The 21,244-nt window shown below is 60.2% G+C and overlaps 1 protein-coding gene across 1 annotated transcript in view; it reads left to right on the top strand.

Moving 5' to 3' along the window:
• KIF25 (kinesin family member 25) overlaps positions 1-20,689 on the top strand; it is a 39,392-nt gene extending 18,703 nt beyond the window's left edge. Inside the window, 9 exon segments of the mRNA XM_046005842.1 lie at positions 370-406; positions 5,256-5,323; positions 10,425-10,499; positions 12,826-12,954; positions 16,379-16,555; positions 17,494-17,645; positions 18,860-19,003; positions 19,333-19,616; positions 19,618-20,689. Of these exon segments, the coding sequence (XP_045861798.1) occupies positions 370-406; positions 5,256-5,323; positions 10,425-10,499; positions 12,826-12,954; positions 16,379-16,555; positions 17,494-17,645; positions 18,860-19,003; positions 19,333-19,616; positions 19,618-20,085 (1,534 nt within the window). The 3' untranslated portion in view covers positions 20,086-20,689.
• Positions 20,690-21,244: the final 555 nt, after the last annotated feature.

Below are 21,244 nucleotides of genomic sequence, written 5' to 3'. Positions count from 1 at the left end.
CAGAGGCAAGGAGAGCACCGGTGGGGAGGACCAGACGGCGAAAACAAAGGAGGGCTCGGCAGAAATGAGTGTGTAGAGTGTCGGGCGCCCGCGGGGCTCAGGCGGTGACACGTTTGCCTTCAGCTGAGGTCGTGGTCTCAGGGTCCTGGGATCCAGTGCCGCAGCCGGCTCCCGGCACTGTGCGGCGTCGGCTTGAGATTCTGTCTTCCTCCCGCTCTGCCCCTTCCCGTCAGCCCGCATGCGCGCGCTCTCACATTCTCTGAAAGAGAGAGAGAGAAAGGAAGGAAGGAAAGAGTGTGGACGAGTGTGGATGGTGGGGAAACGGACGGGAACGCCACCGTGACGCCTGTTTTCCTGTCCTACCCCCAGCTCGGCGCCCGCAGGAGTGGTCCACGCCGTGGACGACGTGAGTCACATCCCCAACACACCGTCTTTGGAGGAGGTTCCACGGTTCACAGAGGTCCCCCCGCCCCGGGGAGTACGTTAGAGAGCCTCCTGGATAATGACGGGTTCTGGGGCTTGGTTTCCACGGCAGCGAGACACCCATGAGCCTCCAGGCGCACGTGCGTCGTGTGACGCCACACGGTTCCTACCCGTGGGGGTGCGCGAGGAAACCAGCTTCACCTTTGTTTTATCTGGTTTTCCGGCTCCCGAACCGGCCAGCACAGGGGAGAGTGGGCCTCAAGTTTAGAGCGTTAGGGAGGAAACAAGCCTCGAACCCGTGCAGCTGGGTAACCCGACTGGTTTTAGATCATGCAATGGCCACAGTGACCACCGGCTCGCGGTTTTGTGTTCTCTTCAGAACCTGCCTGTTTCTTAGTTTTCTGTACCCAGGAGGCCTGGAAGTGAGAGCAGGACCCCCAGCACCCCCCCAGCTTCCACGTGCGGGGACACGGGGCTCCGCAGTGGCCGTGGGTGCCAAGAGTTGAGCACCTTCAGCCGATTGTTCTAGAAGTTACAAAGAGGTGAACACTACGATGGCTTCCGGTATGAAATGGACTGCGGTTGCTGGCCACTGAAAGTTCTCTGCGGAAGAGTCTGGCTGATATGGGTGTGGAGTATCTGATACAATCAGAACTCGGCCCTTGAAAGTCCTAATGGCTCTGCGGGTAGACTTCAGTGGGCGCAAGACCGTCGGGGTCAACAGGATTTTTACTATGAAAGGTTCCAGAAGCCCTTGGAACGCAGAGCCCTCGAAATTTCCCCGAAAGCGAGATGCTCAGACATTCGGAAGTGGTGAGGGATGGGAGGTGTAGCGATGGAGAAACTGGGGCCTCAAAGCTGAGCCTGCATCAAACGGAGTCTTGGGGTCTGTCCCTGAACCAGAACAAGAAATCTGGGAGTCGGAAGGGGGGACACATCACAGGACTAGTGACCCCAGTTCTCTGAGAAATGAGAACCCCAGGAAGGGAGACAGGAGCCAGCAAGAGAGACGCACCAGGCTCGCGATCACAGCGCCCGCGCCCAGCTGTGAACCGCACACTATAGGGACAGCCAGGGGAACCGGATCCGTCCCGCTAACGTCACAACGTGGGGTTAGTGATGGCTCAGTGCGCGTGTGGAGACGGGAGTCCTCATCAGCGGAGCGCGGGGACGCTATTATCTGACGTTCAATTTAAAACACGCCAGAGAAGAGCCCTGGATAGCTCGGTCGGCAGAGCGTCCTAAAACACGCCAGAGAGCTGGCCGGTGGGTTGGGTGCGCGTCTGAAGCCAGAGGGAGCGGAGGCCAGCCGGGCGGTGATGGCCCGGGTTTGTGCATGGTTGGGCGTCCCTGCCAGGAAGAGTCGTGACTGTGCTGGGCTTCCGCGTCACGACCGTGGCAGCATGAACGTAGGGAGCACGTGGGGTATGAGCTCTCGGCTGTGATGACGTCCTCTAGACGGCGGCCCGCATGCAAGCTGCGTGTGCAAACCGCGTGTGGCTGCTCATCTGCCCTCCCTCCACCCCCCACCCCCCCCCCCCCGCCGAGAGGTCAGCCGATGCAGCGCGTCCCGCCGCGGTCACAGGTCGTAACACGGGACGACCCTTCCCTCCGCGGACCGATGGCCTCCGTTCTGCAGAGTGGCCCGGGGGCATCTGGCAGTCCGGGCAACGCTCGCGACGGCTGCAGAAGTGAGCCCTTCAGAAAGTCCTTGTTTTTAGGAATTTTTTCACCTGTCACTGGACGCTCTGTATGTCACCTCCCACGGCAGGGACAAGTTAAATGCTCCTTCTTAGGAATTTGAGCTAAAAGGAGCTCTAGACACTATGTATTCACGGTTAAGTTCTGACCTTTTCTACACTTTGCGTGGTCTGCGGGCGTCCTGGTCGACCTTCAGAGTTATTTTTCGTTAGGAACCGGTCTCCTGGGCCTGGGGCCGGCCCCCACGTGCGGAGGACCTGCTGCGGCTCCTGTTCTGATGCGCCTTCGTTCGTCCTGGCGACTGTCCCCTCCAGTCCCTGTCCAAGTCCCTCTGAAGCTTCAAATTCAGAAGTTGGAGGGTTTGGTGTTTTTTTCCCATTTTACCCATCAAGATTGATTGGGTGATTTGGGGTTGTTTAGGGCAATCAGTGGGGGCCCGAATACTTTTTAACCTAACAGAGCTGTTTGTTCAGGAACGTGGTATCAGGGACTCTGCCGGGGGTGGGGCGGCGTGGGTGGAGGGGGACCCCGCAGTGGGCTCTTATTTCCAGAGTCAGAAGAGGCTGCGAGTGCGTGTTGAGTTTCCTTTCCTCCTTTCCGTCTGCTGTCGAATTCGACCTTGAATAGTCTTGGACTCAACCTATACGTCGAATCATCTCGAGCGGCAGCCTGGCCCCTCTCCGGGCTCTCGTGGCTGTGTGGCCCCGGATCTGCAGGAACAGGTCTCGGGCTCCGTCTGCTTGTCTGGGGCTCTCCCTTCCTCGCACTCTTACTGAACTGTCAGTCTGACTGGCGCAGGCTCGAGTTTCTGAACGCAGCTGCAGAGCCTATGGGTCAGTCGCTTCTTACGCAAATATCTGTTCTTGAGGTCAAGGCTCTTTTGAGAGGCGCTGATGGATTTGCATCGCCTGAGACAAAGTTTTAATGGTCGAAGTTCCTACGTCCTTAACAGGGTCCTTGTCCTTGCCCGGAGGTTCACCCGTCCTCTGCAAACAGCTGCAGCTTCTGGAAAAGGCAGAGACCCGTGGTGCTGTAGAAACTGGCGTCTGCCCCCCAGGACCCCCAGCTCTGTTGCGATGAGGTATGAAGCAGCTGTCCCCTTTGTGTCCCTGCTCCAGGCAGCCTGAGTCTTAGAACCAATATTTGAGATGGCTTGCCTGATCTCCAGCCAGAACGTCCCAGACTGAACCCTTGGTTTCCCCTTTGGACAGACTCTGCCTGACTCCCCATCTTTGCAAGTGGCAACTCGGTCCGCTCAGTTCCTGATGTCCGAACCGGAGTCACCGTCGATGCCTGCCTTATCCCCGCTCAGCAGGCCCTATGTGTTCTGCAGAACCCTTCCCTGGGTGTCTTTACTCTGTTCCCATCGCCCTCGCCCTCGGGGCCGTGCTCCCCTCCCCAGAGCTAGCTGACTCATTCCTCTGTGTCCTGCCGGTGTCTGATCCACTCGGTAGCTGGGAGCAGGCCCCGAAGACATGGTGGGGTCACGTACACGCCCTTCCAGCTCCATCTCCTCCGTGAAGTCACAGGAGTTAAGGACAGAGTCGGACAGTCTTGAGTCTGACCTGTTTTCCCGTCCGTCTGTGCCACCGGCTCCTTCGTGCACCGTGCCTGCCGCGCTGGCCTGGCCAGGACCAGCCCCGTGCTGCCCGCAGGTCTCTGCGCTGGCTCCTCCGGCCAGAACCCCTTCCGTGCTCTGGGCCTGGCCTGCCCTCCTCACCTCCGCGCTCAGCACAAGCATCACCGCCCACAAAGGCCCTGCTCCTTGTTGGCCGAAGTCACCGTGGACTGGGTTCCCGCCCTGTCGGTGCTGCCAAACTCTTCTCTGCGGTAGCAAGCGGCCTCTGGCTCTGCCAGGAGCAACTAATCTCCGGAGAGAAGGACCCGAGTGACCCGTCGGCTTCCCCGGGGGCCACTGCGCACGCTTCTCTTTGTCACGCTGTTCCCTTTCTGTTTCGTTTACATTTAGGGAAGATTCCTAAGGCAGCGACCTAAAGAGAGCCTGAAGGGCACCAGGCTGGGGACAGAGAGGCCAGCTCAGGAGAGGCGAGGGGGCCATCTCGTCGGGGGCGGCGGGTGTCGGGACAGGACAAGGACATGAGACGCTTGGCTCTGTGCTAGCAAGGCGACTGCTTAGGAACTGTAGCACAGCCCGACTCCCCTGGATGCCCTGTGGTCCTCTAGCGCTTCCCTTTCCACGGTGAGGACAGCTCACCGGCGAGAGCAGGGCCTTGCGGAGTGCGCTCCCTGCAGCCCCAGCGGGCGGCGGACAGGAGGGCCGGCAGCCGCGCCGGCGACGGAGAGCTACGCGGTCCCGCAGCGCGTCTGCAGCTGCTGAGCAGCCCACCGCCCTGTGCGCGCCGTGAGGAGACGGGGCGGCCCATCCTGCGCAGCTGTCAGGCAGCGTCCCCGTCGGCCGGTCGCTCCCCCTGCAGCTGGGAGTTTGTTTTCTCACGTCTTCCCGTGCTCTGATTGCCGCGGATTTGCATCTTGTTTTAGAACTGGAACCAAGTCCAAGTGTTCTTCCTCCCTCTGCCTGGGACGAGTGATCTGATGCTGCGCTTCCCGCTGAAGACGGCTTCACTTCCCGCTCACGGTGGGGTTGGGGATACTTTTGCACCATCATAAGTGGATGTATTTGGGGTAAAAAACAAAAACAAAAAACCTTTAGCACCAGCAGCCATGGTTGATACAACATGTCTGAGACGGGGCTTCGTGAGCGCTGGGGACGTCTTGCACCCGTCTCGAGCTGTCGGGTGCCCCGCGAGGCGCTCCTGGGCCATGGCGTTTCCGTCCGATGCAGAGAAGGAGCCCGCCGGGCAGTCCCCGCGGATGCGACTTCCTTCTCCCAGCAGCGCCGGGCCCGCCATGCCCTGCGAGGGGAAGCGGACGTTGCAGTCCCGGGGACCCTGCTGGCTCTGTCTGGTCGCTCCACCGCGCGGCCCAGTCAAATGCGTCCGCGGACAATCTGTAAGCCGGGCTGTGGCCGCGGCCGCCAGAACTCGCCTTCACAAACAAGCGACAGGCCGCACCGGCCCGAGGGCTGTGGCAAGCCAGCCATGCTCCGTGTTCTCCGTCTTCTCGTGCGGCCCCCGCTGACTCTTACCGCCTTGTCTGCTTTGCTCTGTTAGGAAACCGTCCTGGTGAGATGGGACCGTCCGGCTCACCGTTCGATCCACAAGACGTATAGTTTCGAGAGGTAAGTGCTTCGGTGCATAACAACCACGTGAAACACAGATTTCCCGCAAACGTTCGGTTCCCGAGACTCACGATGCCACCTGTCCCTTCCGCTCCTGGCCGAGCAGCAGGCACCCTTTGGAGCTAAGAGGTCTTTTCGACCTGCGGCGTCCCCTGCAGGTGACCCCTGACCCAGGCACTGCACCTTTTGCAAACAGTAAGCAGGATGGAATTTAGACCTAGATATGGAGTATAAAACCAGAAAACACAGGAGAAGGTCTTTGTGACCTTGAGAAACGCCATTAAAAGTGTGATCTCTACAAGAAAAGTACTGCTGGCCCGATCGCTCTGAAACCATTGTGCGAGTTTGTTGGGGGAACGAGCTGGCCGGCCTGGCGCTGGAGCAAACCCCCAGAAATCCAAGCTCCCCGAGCACGTGTACCCAGAAAACAGGAGAACGGACGGCCACTCAGCAAGCGGGCGGAGTGTCCGGACAGACCTCCCACCCAAGCCCGATGCTGATGCCCCGAGTTTCCCGGGAAGGTCGGGGAGAGCCTGCCGGCCGCCACCCCACGTGTTGGGGTTTCGTCTGGGTCACTGAAGCACATGGTCCTGGGGTGACAGTCCCCGAGCAGCAAACTCTTGCGCCTTTGCAGTGAATGATCCCGTCCAGGACAAGGGGCTCAGCACGGTGCTTCCCTTCGTGCTGGGAGCTGTTCCCGCTGTCCCCTGGTGTCCACCGCCGCTGGCCGGGAACAGATGAGTATGTCCAGACTTGGTAGCAAGTGACTCTCCCCTGAGGCCTGCTCCGGCCGGGGAAGAGATTCCCGGCACAGGGCCACAGCTGTGGCGTGGCGGGCCTCTGGCCTCGAGGGGTGCCAGCCCCCCAGGGTCGGAGAAGGGCTTCCGTTACAGAAGTGGAGGGGGGGCCTCCAGGGAGCACAGGCCTCTCACCCTGAGAACAGCCAGTCTCGGGGGGCCAGGCTGGGAGGGCGTCCCCACACTCAGACCCCGTGCTTATGGCCATGCTCCGGTTTGGCCTTCCCCACCCCAGGGCCGCGGTCCAGAGTCACAGGGTCAGCGGGTTTGTGGCTGTGGTTCCACCTGGTGGACCCCCCACCCCATCAAGAGCCCGCGGCACAGTCTCTACCATCTGTTTATCCGCACCCGCCCTTTGGTCCTCGCCCCTGCAGAGGGCCTGGGCCCCCCGTCCCTGCGTGTGCCCCCTCCTGAGGACGGGTCCAGCTTGGGGTCCTCCTGCGCCTTCCCTCTGCCACTCAGCAGGGCAGCTCCAGCTTCACCGCTTGGCGGTCTCTCCTGCAGCTGAACATTCCCTCCCTCTGTCCTTCCTGGCTGTGTCCCATACAGTGTTTCTTGTTCTGCGTCCTCGGGGTTAGGTGCGTGTGTTCTCAGGAACAGCTGGGCAGGGGCCACAGGTGAGGAGACCGAGGCTCGGGGGTCACACGGTTCCTGGAATGAAGTCCGGGTCCTCCTATGATGCCAGCTGCCGCCTGTAGGAACTGAGAAGGGCTGGCAAGGGCGCTGGGGCATGGCCGGCCCATACCGGGTCCTTGTTTTGGGGAGTGGGGAAGAGGCGTGGCCACACCTCCCTCGGACGCCAGGGTTCTTGGCAGGCTCTGCACCAGCGGTCACACAGGCTGGGGTTCGGACGGAAGGGGAAGATCTTGATTGTGGTGTTTGGACAAAAACAGAAATGAAGAGGGGTGCCCGGGTGGCTCAGTCGTTAGGCGTTTGTTTGCCTTTGGCTCAGGTTGTGGTCCCAGGGTCCTGGGATCGAGCCCCACATTGGGATCCCTGCTCAGGAGGAAACCTGCCTCTTCCTCTCCCTCTCCGCCGCTTGTGTTCCTTCTCTCCCTGTGTCTCCCTCTGTCAAATAAATAATAAAAATAAGATCTTAAAAAAAAAAATGAAGGAGTATGCACAGTCACTATATATCTAAGTTAGGAAGCAAGAACTTAAATTTAAATCTCCACAGGAATTTATTCGGGGGAAGTACTGTTTTGGTACCAGGACTGTCTCCCTTCATAAAGCTGTTTTTTGGAACTAATAGCTTTTTATGGAACTAATAGATGCCAAATATTTTATTTCAGTTCTGAAAGAAAAGATCAACAGTTTCAGTATTTAACCCCTTTTTAAAAATAAACGCGTGTCAAAGGAAAATGCTCTCCTTGCTCTTCAGGAGAAACCTGAATTGTCCCAGAGTCAGAGGATGCTTGCTGCCTTCCAAGAAGAATAAAAATATATTATTCCTTGTTAAAATGGCAAACTAAACGTAACAGCCATTGTCCCAAAATGCCCTAAGAAAAATAAGAAGTAACTTTATTGTCTCCAGTCTAGTTCCCGCATCGAGTGGCCACAGGACCCTGGCTGCCTTCCCTCTGCACACGGGTCACGGCGTCATGGACCCGCCACATGTTCGTGTTGACTCCCCTGGTCACGAGTTTGAGGCTTCCCCGAGCTCCCAGACATGCAGGCGGAGGGCTGCAGGGGAGCCGGGGGCCTTCCAACCGGGTGCTGGCAGCTCAGTTAACCAGGACACAAAACGGTCCGAGGCACAGAGAAAGGAGAAGAGCTCAGAGACCCCCGGAGGCCTGCAGGGGCGCTGGGGGTAAGCCGGAGCCGGTAGGGGGTGCCGGCGGTGTGGGACGAAGGCCCCCGCCCGGCCTGGACTTCCCCTGCGCCCGCAGCTTCCCGATGGGCCACGCCGGCTACTGGGGCCACGCCCTCCACGGCCAAAATGTCCCCCGCCCCTGGCTTCTCTCTCGGGGCTGGATGTCCTTTCAGGCAGTAGAGAGGCACGCACAGTCCTTCTCTGGGAGCGCTGGAGTCTCTAAACGCTATTCTTCAAAGACAGAGAAGTGGTTTCCAATGTCAGGAGAGACATGAAGAGCGTATTCCTAAAGAGAAGGAAATGTTAAAGTTCAACACAGAGAGGACTGGCCTTTCTCTTCTTTATTTTTAGGAGCACTTTATATATTAGGGATGGTGGTCTTCTATCTGTGATTTAAGTTGCAACTCTTTTTCCAAGTTTGTTATTTGTATTTTTTTTTCTGAAATCTCTTAGCCACCCAAAAGCTTTTTCCCCTTTAACTTAATTACAGTTACAAAGGTCACCAGGTTAGAGAAAAATATACCCACATCTTCTCCTAGTAATCCTGTGGTTTATTTTTTATTTTTTAACAAGCATTTCCTTTTTTTAAAAGATTTTGTTTATTTATTTGAGAGAGGATGAGAGAATGAGAGAGAGAACATGAGAATGGCGAGGGTCAGAGGGAGAAGCAGGCTCCCCACCGAGTAGGGAGCCCGATGGGGATTGGATTCCAGGACCCTGGGATCATGACCTGAGCCGACGGCAGACGCTTCACCGACTGAGCCACCCAGGCGCCCCTCCTATGGTTTATTTTTTACATTAAACTTGTGATCCGTTTGGGGTGTATTTTAGAATAATTAATGTCTTAGGAACGGAATGATTTCACCTCCGCAGGTACTGCCGCAACACTTAGTGAAATGAGCTTTTCTCCAATAATCTGAGATGTCTCCTTTATCCGACAAGCCAGGTGTAGTTGGGTCTAATTCTGCATTTGTCTCGGCTCCAGCAGGTGCTGCCGGTGCAGGCTTCGCGGCCCCTCCCCCCTCCCCCCCTTACTAAGCAGGTGCTTCATTGTGTCCAGCTGCTGTGTTCTGAGTAATGACTCGCTACAATGTTCCAAAGTACAGGCGGCGGCACCTGTGACCTTGGCTTCATGTCGGTGGGAGAGACCCTAGTGTTTAAGGAAGACGCTCACCAAACCCAAACTACTTACTGGTTGGGAAAGTCCTCCGACCCCTGCAGGGGACTAAAGCTGTAGAAGACATTGGGCCAGTGGCCACGGGGATGCCTTGTTTGAATCCTGAGTTTCAAAAACCAACAGGGAAAGTGAGCTTCCTGGAGAACTGGAGAAATGTCAGAAACGAAGGAATAACCATTAATTAATAACCATTAATTCTTTAAAACGTGGTCCTGGTACGGACCATCATGATGTTTTCCAGAAGAGGCTTCATGCTTTTCAGACGCGTACTGAAACATTTGCTACGTCAGCTTCTGCGGGCTCCGAGTGCGGGGCTGCGGGCGTGCTCAGCGTCTGACTCTTGGTTTCAGCTCAGTTGTGGTCTCTGGGTCGTGGGATCAAGTCCCGCATTCAATGGACGTTCTGCCGAGCGCAGAGCTTGCTTGGGATTCTCTCTCTCCCCTCTGCTCCTCCACCCCTCCCTGCTCTCTCTCTCTAAATAATAAATAAATAAATCTTAAAAAAAAAAAAAAGATTCAAGAGCTCAGCACCAGACCACTTGCCTCACATGCCTTCCTGATGAGGCACAATGAGAACATTTTCTATGCTTAAAATTACTGCTGCTTCTGGAGACGCTCTGGCTCCACTGGCCGTGATGAGACATTCTGAAAATGGAAGAAGGAAATATTCGGTACCAGGATCCAGACATCTAAGCTTCAATGCAAAGCACATGGGCTCTGGTACAACAGACCGCTAATGCTTAGTTCATGTATTTGGGAGTCCGGCCCCAATACTGCTTTCAGCCGCATCCCAGTCTTGTTTCGAAGCCGCATTTTTCAGAAGATCCTTCTACTCAGCTCTTGTTTGTGCTTATAAACGTCGGATTCCTGTTTCCACAGTCGGCGTTCCAGTCACATGACACGGACGGACATTCTGCTGAACTAACCCGGGGCCTGGGAGGACACCGCGTTGGAGAGCTTGAGCATCAGAATTAAATACTACATACCCAGAGTTGCCCAGAGCGTGACTGTTACGTTATTCCTGTTGGACCCACATAAGTGGAGCTAATTGAGTCAGGATGACCACACGGTGTCCTTCCTTCTCTTCTTGCCGGCTTGCTGCTGCTTTGCAAGCGTCCATAATTGTGTTTTTTGATGGAGGAGACGTTTCTCCAGTCTCTCTTAACCCCTGTTAGCCTGAAAGGTAATGGGTTGATCTCTTACTGTCACAGTGATGGGTCCTGACTGTGCTGGACGCTTAGATGGGAGCGGGTGAGGCTCTCATTCCTCATATTTGGTTCCTAACGTACGTCTCTCGTTTCCCTTTGCGTCTCAGGGTGTACGGTCCGGCAGAGTCTCAGCAAGTGGTGTTTGAGGACGTGTGCCCGCTGCTGACGTCTCTTGTGGACGGGTGAGTTGACGTACCTTCAAGGTCGGTGATAGATTACGAGGACTGTAAGTAGGTCTCACCCGTGTTACAGAATGTGACCTTGGACTCGGTGCATTTGCGGCAATAGCAGCGCCATAGCGGTTAGTGTCCGGCGGTCCGGGGGGAGTAGGTCCGTCTGCCAGCAAGAGGGCCATGCAGGACTTGAGGAGCGGCTGTCAGTAGGCTCCCACTCTCCGGTCCTCGTGCACGTGAAGACAGTGAGCGGCTGCCCTGTGCTCTCTGGGACTCTCCCTGCATTTTAGAATTTTCAGGAAGGCTGTGCTGCGTGTTGACGCTGGACCGAGGAACGCACCGTCCCTTTGGGATGAGAGCCCCTGGCTCCGGACACATGACCGCCAAATCCCAAGGCCACAGGTCATTCCTTCTGAGTAAAGATCACATCTGCTGGCCCCCTGTGCTCAGGGCCCACGCGGGGGTTCCTGGCAACAAATGGAACCAGGTTTGTGTGGCTGAGACACAAGACGCCAAGACTTCCTACCTCGGGACACCAGGAAGAACCCCAGTTTGGCAGAGGAGCCTGCATTCAGCCACCTGAAGAAGCTGTCCTGGTGCTGGCCCGGCAAAGGCTCCCACAGCCAACGTCCACGGACTAGAAGCCGTCCGCATAGCCCCGGTTCTGTCCACGGCGCCCCAGCACCTAAAGACCATCCCAGGGGCCCGAAAGGCACGGGAGGCAATGGGTCACGTCCCCACAGGAACCCCGGGCCTCGCCTTGCACCCACTTGTGGGGCCAGGCCTCCCGCAATGATGCGGTTTCTCCTGACACCCTTCTTCTGGAATGCGGGGCTCTTAGAGGCATCCAAAAAGAGTTCTTCCATGGAAAATGATAGGAGGGCTCTTTTTTCCTTTTTTCAGTAGGCCTCTCTTAAGTAAGCAGATTCCAGAAATGAAGAAGACATAGTGGTTAAATGATCTTTGCCAGACTTGCCTTTCCATCCTAAACGTGAAACAGATGGCGGGGTTCTGAGCGCTGAGCTGCTTTCTCCAAGAGGCTCCTGCATTCCTGAGGGTGCAGAAGGTCCCTGTAGGGGCTCTGGCTCTGCTGAGACCAAGGTGCTCCCACGGGAGAAGCCGCCAGCGAGCCCTCGGGGAAGGTGCGAGATGGGAACCCGCAAGGTTGTTATTGTGACGACCTTGAGGCTTCTCGGCTCCGGAAGACCAACAATGCAGGGCGGTGGCGGGAGGTGCTGGCTCGGTCTTCGCCCTGACAGGCTTCCTGCGGGACTGGATCAGTTGGTCCCAGAGGGAGGCCCCCGTCGCTATGCGAGGTGCAGGTTCGCAGGAGCACTGGCCCCCCTGCTGGGAACGGGCCTCTGCTAGGGGGACTTGCTGGGGACGCCTCAGGCGAAAAATCCATCTGATTAAAGTACCTCCGTGAAATCAGACACTCGAGGTGGGGCCTGCGTGGGGACCGTCTCGCCCCTCCTTGACCGGAAGGGCGCGTCAGGGCTCAGGCTTCAGGCCCTGTAGGCCTGGATCAGCCGTCCCTTCCCCGCCAAGGTCATACATTTGCATATCCGTAGGTTCATATCGTAAATGCTTATCCCATCATACAGTTTGTATCTATTTCAAATAGTCTTTTGATGTGATGTTCCGACTTCCCACTGACATTTCCGGCTGAAGAAGCCGCTGGAAGGAAATGCGGGGAGGCCGCAACCGTCCCTGTCCTTGTGACATGACCCGGAGCTGTTGGGCAGGGGACAGCGCGCCTGCCACAGAGACCGTGCTGGCGCATTCTGGCTGACTGCGGACCCGGAACCACCAAGTCCGTTGGAGTAACAGTCGAAGAACATGGAAAACGGGAACCGTCCACCACGCTCAGGGTCCCATACGTGACGGGGGAAAACCCCAGGGAAGGGTCATTTCACACGCATTAGAAGCAGCCGGCGTTTACCCAGATGAATTTTGTCGGGTGACCCCAGCCCTGCCCTGACGGAGTGGGTGGGGAGGACGACGAGGGGTCTTGCGGGGGGCAGGAGGGACCCCAGTGTGGACCCTGTGTGCACGGCACCAGCCGTGGGCGCCCAGAGGAGATGTCATGGAGCGGAAGCAGGTGCGGGCCGGAGCGTGTTGAGCGGGTGCAAAGGTGAGTGTGGTTTGGTCAGACGCTGCGTGACCAAACGGCCCAGGGGTCCGGCGGAAACCAGCTCCTGTGGAAGCGCGAAGTGCGAGGGGCAGGGAGCAGGAGCGCAGAGCCACGGGTGCGGTGCACAGACTTCTGCTTCCTGCGCGCACAGTGAGGACGCAGCGTGCGGCCTGCTGTCCTGACGTCTGCGCCGGGTTTCAGGTACAACGTCTGCGTTCTGGCTTACGGGCAGACCGGATGCGGGAAGAGCTACACCATGCTGGGTCCGCTTTCCAAGGACGAGCGCGGCGACCTCGGGATCGTGCCCAGGGCTGCTGGGGAGCTCTTCAGGTACGTGGGGGCGGTGAGCCGAGCAGGGAGGCTGGGAGGGGTGAAGCGCTCCTGTTTGCAGAGAGCCCCCACCCCACGCTCCTACCTGAACGCGTGCAGCCCAGCGTTTAAATGCTCGGGGCCTCAGTACCATGAATGCTAGAAATTCTTATGGCACATTTATGTTGAAATTCTGTTGTTAAGACAAAACATTTTTTTTTTAAGTTTGCTTCTTTTTTTTTTTTTAAAGATTTTTATTTATTTTTGGGGGGTGCCGAGGGAGAGAGAGAGTCTCAAGCAGAGTCCCAGCGGAGCATGGGGCCCGACCCAGGACTCGAACTCACGACCCTGCAATCATGACCTGAGCTGAAATCAAGAGTCGGAGGCGGAACCGACTGAGCCGCCCAGGCGCCCCAAGTCAAAGCTTCTTGCAAGGGCTCCCTAGCTGGACAGCCTTCCTGGTCAGGAGAGGGTAGAGCATGGAAGTTTTCCGTCCTAGATTGGGACGGGGACAGAGGGAGACCCCCGTTGCCTTTCCTTGCCTCCCGGGCCTGGAAAGAGGGGACGCACCTGGTTTTCTTCTTCAAAGGTAGGGTGAGCCGGGCATGTGGAAGGTGCTTCTGTTCTGGGAAAACGTTCCTGGAGGAGACGCGCTGCACTCTCGTCATCTCACCAGCACAGTTACTCCTGGAGAAAATGAGGAACAGGGTGTCCTCGACCGCCCCAGTGACCAGGGAATCCAGGAACAAAGCTGGGACATTCCATGCTCCAGGCCTGGACACTGACCATCGCTGCCTTCAAGGGCCACTGTGCACCACGCTCATTGTCCCTCCACTCACCCTGCTCTGTAAGCGCCGTGGGCTCACTCCGCGACCGTCTGTGCCGTGTCCCCGCGAATCCCTCTGCCCCCGAGAGAAGGCGTCTTCCCGCCGCAGGTCTCCCGGCGGGCTGGGTGCGTTCCGGGCCCCCACACCCGCAGACGCGGGCTCCATCTGTGTCTCCTTGCTGAGCGTTTCGTGTCTCAGCTCGCGGCGGGACAAGGACGAGAGAACCGCACACAGGCCTCCTGCGTTGGAGCGTCTTCCAGCCAATGTTCCTGAAGTGTTGCTGCCCGCGGAGAGCGTTTGCTAAGCTTGTGCCGCTAACTACGTGGGAGAAGCATGTGCGGGGACGGGTGAGGCGGTGCTGTGTGGCCGCCGCTTTGGAGGTCTCAGTGGCCGCGAGGCCGACGCGGGCGCGGTGCAGGGACCCCACTCCCGCGTGGGTGCCTGTGGGCGGTGGGGCGGAGGGGGTGTGGAGCGCGCGCCGGCCCTGGGGGGATGTCCCCGCAGGGAGCACGCCACCCCCACCTCGCAGCTGGGCCCAGGAAGGCTCCCCGCCAGCCAGGGGCGGGGCTGGGATCTCGGTGCCGGCGCCCTCCCTCTGGGGACGCGGCTCTCTGTCAGCTGTGTGGTTGTTTCGGGATTTCAAGGGGCTGGTTCCGTAGGGGGAGCCCGAGGTGTGCTCAGGAGGGCGCATCCTCCTCCTCCGGGGAGACCTCACCTGGCAGCAGCCGCGTTGCCCAGAAGCAGAGCAGCGGCCACGGGAGGCCACGGCAGAGCCGCTGCCGCTCTGGGCTGGGCGTCACGCAGAAGGAGGGGTCCCGAGGGACGCAGGAGTCGCGGAGATGGTCTTGCGGTGTCTGCCGCAGAGAGGGGGGCCGGGGCCGCTGCCATTCCGGGCTCCGGGGTCCTCGCCGCCCCTGCCGCTCCAAGCTTGTTCACCCCTGAGGGCGCCTGGCCCCTTCCGAGCCCGGTGCGCTGCCTCCTTCGGGGCCGACCCCCACTGACCACCGACGTGAGGAGGCTCTTCCACGCGGGGCTGATGCCCAGGAAGACGGAGCGCGTGATCGTCGCTGGCCCTCGGCAGCCCCAGAGCGACGCCGCGAGGATCCGGGCCATGCGCGGGACGAGGGGCTCCCCGCTTCGTGGCCTCATGGGAGCCCGCACGCGCTTCTGTGGAACATGCCCCACACGGCGCGGTGACTGTCCCCGCGTGCTGCCCGCTGACCACTCGCTTCCTCGAGGCGAAGCCCGGCGCCTGCTTGCCGGCACCGTCCGCGGAATCGAGCGATGCTGCCAGAGGGACCCGTGGGCCAGCGAATGACGCTGGTCAAGGACTTAATGTAATGGAAGAAAATCTTCCAGTCAGCTCCCGGTATTTTGTAGATGAGAAATTCCAAATTCGGGTTTTGCGACCTGGGAAGACACGGCCGTTCCCACAGGGGACGGAAACGCAGGCCGGGGTCAGGCTCGTACACGCGGTGACCTGAGCGGCGGGGGACACCCAGCCCCCAGCTCGGCGGGTCTGGTGCCTCGCTCTTCCCACGGTTACCCGCAGTCTTGTCCACAGACCCCAGCGCAGAGGACGGCCCAAATCCGAACTCTGAACCACAAATTATTCTTACTGGAGAATTTTTTCTTTCATTTGCACTTTCTTGTTTTCTTGACTGTCCCTGGAAGACATTAATTGCTCATTTTATTCTGGGCTCTCTGGAGCTCCTAAGTAAACTCGGTCTGTCCGTGCTGGCGTGAGACGCCGCGTGTTCCGTCCACTCAGAAACGCTCCTCCCGCACTGGCCTCCCGGCCCCGGGCGCAGAATTTCTTTGTGGACAAGACAGCGCCGTCGTCTGACTCCGACGCGTCTCGCCGTGCACGTGTCAGGCAGGCAGCGGTCCCAGAAGACAGGGCGGCCTCCGTGGCTGTGTGGGCAGTTTGGTGGCGAGGTGCTGGCAGGGACGTGAGCAGGAGGAGCCAGGCTGGTGGTCACTCTTCCCCCGACTCGGTTATGGGGTTTTTCTCCAAGTGGGTCGCATCTGTATATTTACACCCTTCCACGGTCGGCACACAGCACTTTGCCAGATGTGTCGGAGGAACACGTGCGGTTGTTTCTGAGAGGCTGGCTGGTTGTCAGGAGGGCACGGGCAGGACTTGGCTGGACGTCGGGACGCGAGCCCGACTGCGGAGGGGTCTGCACTCAGCCCTCCCTGGAACAGAGCTAACCCCGAAGGTGCCCAGCCCTCCTGTCGTCGCAGCTGGCTTCGGCCTTCTGCCGAGTGAGGGGCCTCGGCCTGGGGGCTGGCTGCGCGGCGGCTGCGTGTTCTCCCTGCTTCCTGCCCTCCTGGGCTCGGGATCCTAAGGGCCCTTCCGAGGGCTGAGATCACTGATCCAGATACGGCTCAGAGAAAGCGCTGTTCCCAAGGCGGTAGCCCCGCCGCAGCTGGACGAGGACAGGCCCTCCTCCCCGCCCGTGGTGGCAGGCGTCAGTGCCCGCGGGTGCTCGCCGGCCGGAGTCTCGCTGCGAGGCCGGGACTGTAGCCTCCCCCGAGACGGCTTCCCCGGCAGCTCTCCTCACTGTGGGGCCCAAGTTCCGCAATGGCTGAGTCCCTCGTGTCCCACCCCCCAGGCTTATTTCGGAAAACCCATCCAGGAGCCTGAAAGTCGACGTGTCCGTAGTGGAAGTGTATAATAACAGCATTTTGGACCTTCTGGCCAAAGAGCGGCGTCCAGGAGTGTCTGGGCCCCGGCGGGAGGCGCCGACGACCAAGGCCACAAAGCGGGAGGTGTCGCCGCCGACCCGAGAGTGAGTACTCGGCCGTGGCCCGGCCTCTCTGAGCGGCTGGTGGCTTCCCCAGGACCCCGAGTAAGACCAGCGTGTGGGCCAGACCGGCGTGTTTATCGCTGGAAGGTTCTCTGTGTTCTTAGAACGCATCTTCATCTTTCGACTTGCTTTAGAAATTACCTTTTGAAAATCACGATTACATCAGACACGTTAACTAACCTTTTAAAATATCCGGATGACAAACCTGTGGGACCGGTCCTGTCCCACATTCCAGACGAGGGAGCGGGCTCGCAACAGCCGAGCCGCGGTTAAGTGCACGCGCCCTCGTTTCCGCCTGTGCGTCCGCATTCGAGAGAACACAGTCAACTTCCGTGCGGCGAAGAAGGAAGTCTCCTCGCATTGCGTGATACACCTGCTCCCTGGCTCCACGTCTGGGTGTCGGGGGGCTAGCAGGGGCAGGGGGAGGCGTCTCCCCTTGCTAATGAGGGTTGGGGGGTGAGCCTGTCCTGGGCTCTCAGAATCAGTACGGGAAGCGTCTGCAGCTCCTTCTCGCGTCTGAAGAAAACCGCGTGCCTTGAGCTGGGAGCCTGCATGGGGTGACCCGAACCCTCAGCTTCTATGAAGACTCGCAACGACCCGGGTCCCGCTGGGGGGGAGCTCTGAGTGTCTGTCATGGCTCAGCGGAGGGCGGGACCCGGGCTCCTGCGGGAGTCCACGGGGCTGCACTACGTAAAGGAACGCGGGGCTGGAAAGTGCGGGCCCAGCTGACCACGGCAGAGGAAAGCCGTTGAGGACGCGTCAGTGAGGCCGCAAACAAGGAAGGGGTTTGCCTTGCTGTTTTGTTTTGTCTAAGACGCGCTTCAGCCTGCTTTCCTCCAGTAGGTCCGCTCGGTCTGTGGGAGAGGGAGGGGGCGTCCCTCACCGCCCCGCGGCGTCCCCATCCCCCGTATGCCCCCCAGGCCCGTGAGCAGTGCGGAGGACTTCGTCGCGCTTGCTGCTGGAAGCCTGCGGTTCCGGGCCCGGCTGGCCACCCGCGTGCACGCCCTTTCTTCCAGGTCCCACCTGATAATAACGGCCACTCTCACCGCAGCCCCCGCCGGCGGCAGCCCCGGTAAGTGGCCATGCGCGCCCAGGCGGGGGCACGGAACAGAAATGGCCCGCGGCCCGGGGTGGGGGTCGCAAACACACCTTCGGGGGATCCGGAACCCGGGCTGAGAAGAGAGGGGACCGGGGCTGTGGGGGAACAGAGGGAAGGCTTCGTTAGACAGGACATAACACGGAGGACAGGCGTGTTTGCATCTGGGAATGGGATTCCTGCTCCGCGAGTCTGTGTGACTTGGGTTTAGAAAGTCACAAATCAGCATATAAAATGGTGCCAGTTACGTAAGAAAAGCAAGGCTCATGTTGCAAGGGTCCTGCGTCCCAGTCGGTGAAGATGGGCCAGCACCCGGGGCGGCCTGCGGGACTCACAGAGCACGAGGCCCTTCAGGCTGGGATGCATGGGTCGAGCACCCGAGTTTCTGCAGGGTCCTGGTGCCACAGTCCGCCAGCGGGGGACGGCTGGTGCAGGGCCCACTTCACACGTGGTCGCACGGACGCCCGGTCCCCGTGGGCGGCCCGGCCCTGACCCCATGGCCACCACGGTGGCCCAGGCAAGGGAGGACGGGGGCGGGGCGGGTGGGAGTCGCAGATGCCTGACAGCCCTGTGTCCCCCGAACTCGGCCCGATGGCCCTGGGGCCGGGCGCCTGCAGGGAAGGCGGGGCTGTGCGTGGGCAGGCACCGTCCAGGAGCCGGCGGTCGCCAGCCACGGTGAGAAGGCTGTGGAGACCAGAGTGGTTTTATGTTTGTTTGTTTGTTTTGGTAAATTACGTGTTTTTTTATGCTTTCCACAGTGAGTATATAATTTAGATTTTAAAATTCTCTTTAAGAAGACTACTTAGGATTAACCCTTGATGAAACGGACACACGGCAAAGCAAGGAGGGGCTTTGCCAGGACTTCCGTGGGGGGCTGGGAAGCGAATGGCGGGGTTCACCTCCGTCGGGGCCCATTGGGTATTAATGCCTGTCATCGCTGAGTACTTCCGGGAACATCACTCTGTTCCTGGGACCACGTGGGCGCCGGCCTGCCTTCTGAGGGTGACACTGTCCGTCCCTATGTGACCCAGAGAAGCCCTGTCCCATGCCCAGAGCCTGCCGGGCTGTCGGTCCGAGGAAGTGCCCTCTGGAGTGCGGTCCTTCGGGAGGAAGGCTCGCTCTCCGGCACCACGGGAAGCTGAGGGAGGCCTCGTGGACGTCACCCCCGGTTACCTGTCACCCCCTTGCAGCGGACAGGCAGTCACTCGGACCACAGTTCCAGGGGCGACCGGCGGGCGGCACAGCCTCACCCGGATCCCCCGGGGCCCGGCGAGCAGAGGAGCAGGTGCACGCCAAGCTGCAGCTCGTGGACCTGGCAGGCAGCGAGTGTGCGGGTGAGCCCAGAGCGGGAGCCTCTGTCTGGGGCGAGCGGGGGTGCGGGGGCCTGAGCAGGGTTCCCGTCTCCAGCTCACTCGCCCTGCTCCGCCCTGCGGGCCGCGGTCTGTCCACGGCCGTGTCCCTCTCCAGGGCTCTGTGCCGCCAGCCGATCCCAGCCGAGGCCGTGCAGGCCATCAGAGGAGAAGGTCGTGGGGACCGAGGTTCCCCCCACTCGGGCCTCCTGTCCCGAGAAGGGACGGTGTTGCTTTTCCTGTTCATTTCTTGATGTGGCCAGAGAACTCGTTACCCATGGTGACCACGTGATGGGGTCTTGGCGCTGTCCCAGGTGTGTCTGGAGTGACGGGGTCGGCCCTCAGGGAGACTTCGTTCATAAACCGCAGCCTGGCGGCCCTCGCGGACGTGCTGGGGGCCCTGGCGGAGCGCAGAGACCACATCCCCTACCGCAACAGCCAGCTCACCCGCTTTCTCCAAGACGTTCTCGGTAACGTGAGGGTCCCCCACCCGGAGAGGCCGCAGACCACAGGTCGCCCGGCTGCCACGCTCCTCCTGGCCATACCTCCCTGGGGGATGTCCCCGCCCCCGGGTCACTGTGGTCCCCTCCCAGCATTCTCTGTGCCACCGTGTGCTGGGCTGCTTGGTTTGCACGAGCCTGGCGAACCAGGCTGAGGTCCTCGCAGAGAGGAGGACTGGAGCGGATAGTCTGCTCTTCTCCAGGCCACTGCTCGCCCTGAGGCTAGCTGGAGTAGAATGTTCTCGACTTTCTGTGCGGCTCCGCTTTCTCCCCTGGAAGAGGCAGGCTGCATCCCGCGTTCACGTTACAGCTTCTCCCTCCGAGAGGATCCCTGATGCACGTGGCTGGGCGCAGGGTGGCAGGGCCCACGGGGGCCACACGCAGCCTTTGCCATGGCTCCCAGCATCTGCGCGGTTTGCTTTCCCCGTCCTTGTGTCCCTCCTCAGCTCTCCCTTCTCCCCGTTGTCCAACGAGCGGAGACAGCCGGCCGTCCCCGCCAGCGCGCGCCCACACCAGGCCGGCGTCCCCGGCCGGCGTCCCACGGGTCGCGGGCTCGGCAGGGGCTGAGCGACACCCAGCTTTCCTTGGGCTCTTTTCACGGGTCGTGAAAAGCTTCTTACTTTAAAGGAGGGGACGCGAAGCTGCTGGTGATTCTGTGCGTGTCCCCCTGCCGGAAGCACGTGGCAGAAACGCTGCGGTGCCTGGGGTTTGGGGCCCAGGCGAGGCACGTGCAACGAGGCCCCCCCAGAGGGGACGGAGCCGCCGCCCGGAAACCCAGGTGAAGGAGGGGCAGGTGGATTAGGGTTGTGGGCTTGCACCCTCGCGAGGGGTCTCCCGTCACTACCGGACGACATATGTGTCCTCACGTAAGCTCGTTCACTTTGGACTTCACGAGCCTGTAGTTTTCCAGGATCCAGTGACACACGCTGACCTGTCGTCAAGGAGCGAGGGACACCCAGCAAGACGCCAGCGGGTCCCAGGAGCCCTGGGGGCCGCGGACGTGGGGGCGGTGCTCTCCGGCTCTCAGGGCCGGCGGGGAAGCTGTGCAGCCCAGACGGGGCTCTGGGATGGGGGTGCGGCTCCAGAGCCACAGCCGGGGCGCTCGGCCGGCGTCTGACCCGCGCACTTTCCTCAGCGCTGAAGCCCGTTCCCGCGCCGGCAAGACGCCGGGTTTGCGCAAACACGCCTCAGAGAGCAGATGTTTCGTGTCGTTATTCCTCCTCGTAACGGCCCGCCGTCCCCAGCCAATGTCCCAGAGCTGGCCGTGATGGGCGACACGTGGCGGGGGCTCTCCGTGTGGGGGTCGTGCGTGGGATCCGGGGGCCCCGGGAGCCCGGCGCAGCGCCAAGTCCCCCTGCCGACCGCGGGCCGTGCGCTGGTGGGGAAGCGCGAGTCCTGCCGTCCCCACGGCCACAGGGACTCCGTGGGCGTAGGTGGCTCAGAGCTGGGTCGCAGAGCGGCAGGGCACGTGGCCGGGGCGCACGGGGCACGCGGCTCTGGAAGGGGGCTCAGACGCAGCGCACGCGGCCGGAGTGAGGCGAGTCCGCTCCGACCTCAGCCTGTCTGACGGGAGAGGGAGCAGGATGGGTTCTCATCAGCACAGACCGGCACGCCTGCGCCCCACACGCGGCTCCCAGAATGTGCGTGTGGCCACGAGGGAGGCGCGAGGACCTATGCCTGCCTCAGTCTCCCTGGGGTGGCCTCGGCTCCTCACTGACCTTCCCAT

This window comes from Meles meles, chromosome 5, assembly GCF_922984935.1.
Source record: "Meles meles chromosome 5, mMelMel3.1 paternal haplotype, whole genome shotgun sequence".
Classification (NCBI taxonomy): domain Eukaryota; kingdom Metazoa; phylum Chordata; class Mammalia; order Carnivora; family Mustelidae; genus Meles; species Meles meles.
The sequence above is the reverse complement of the archived record's forward strand: the minus strand, read 5'-3'. Positions and strand labels throughout refer to the sequence as shown.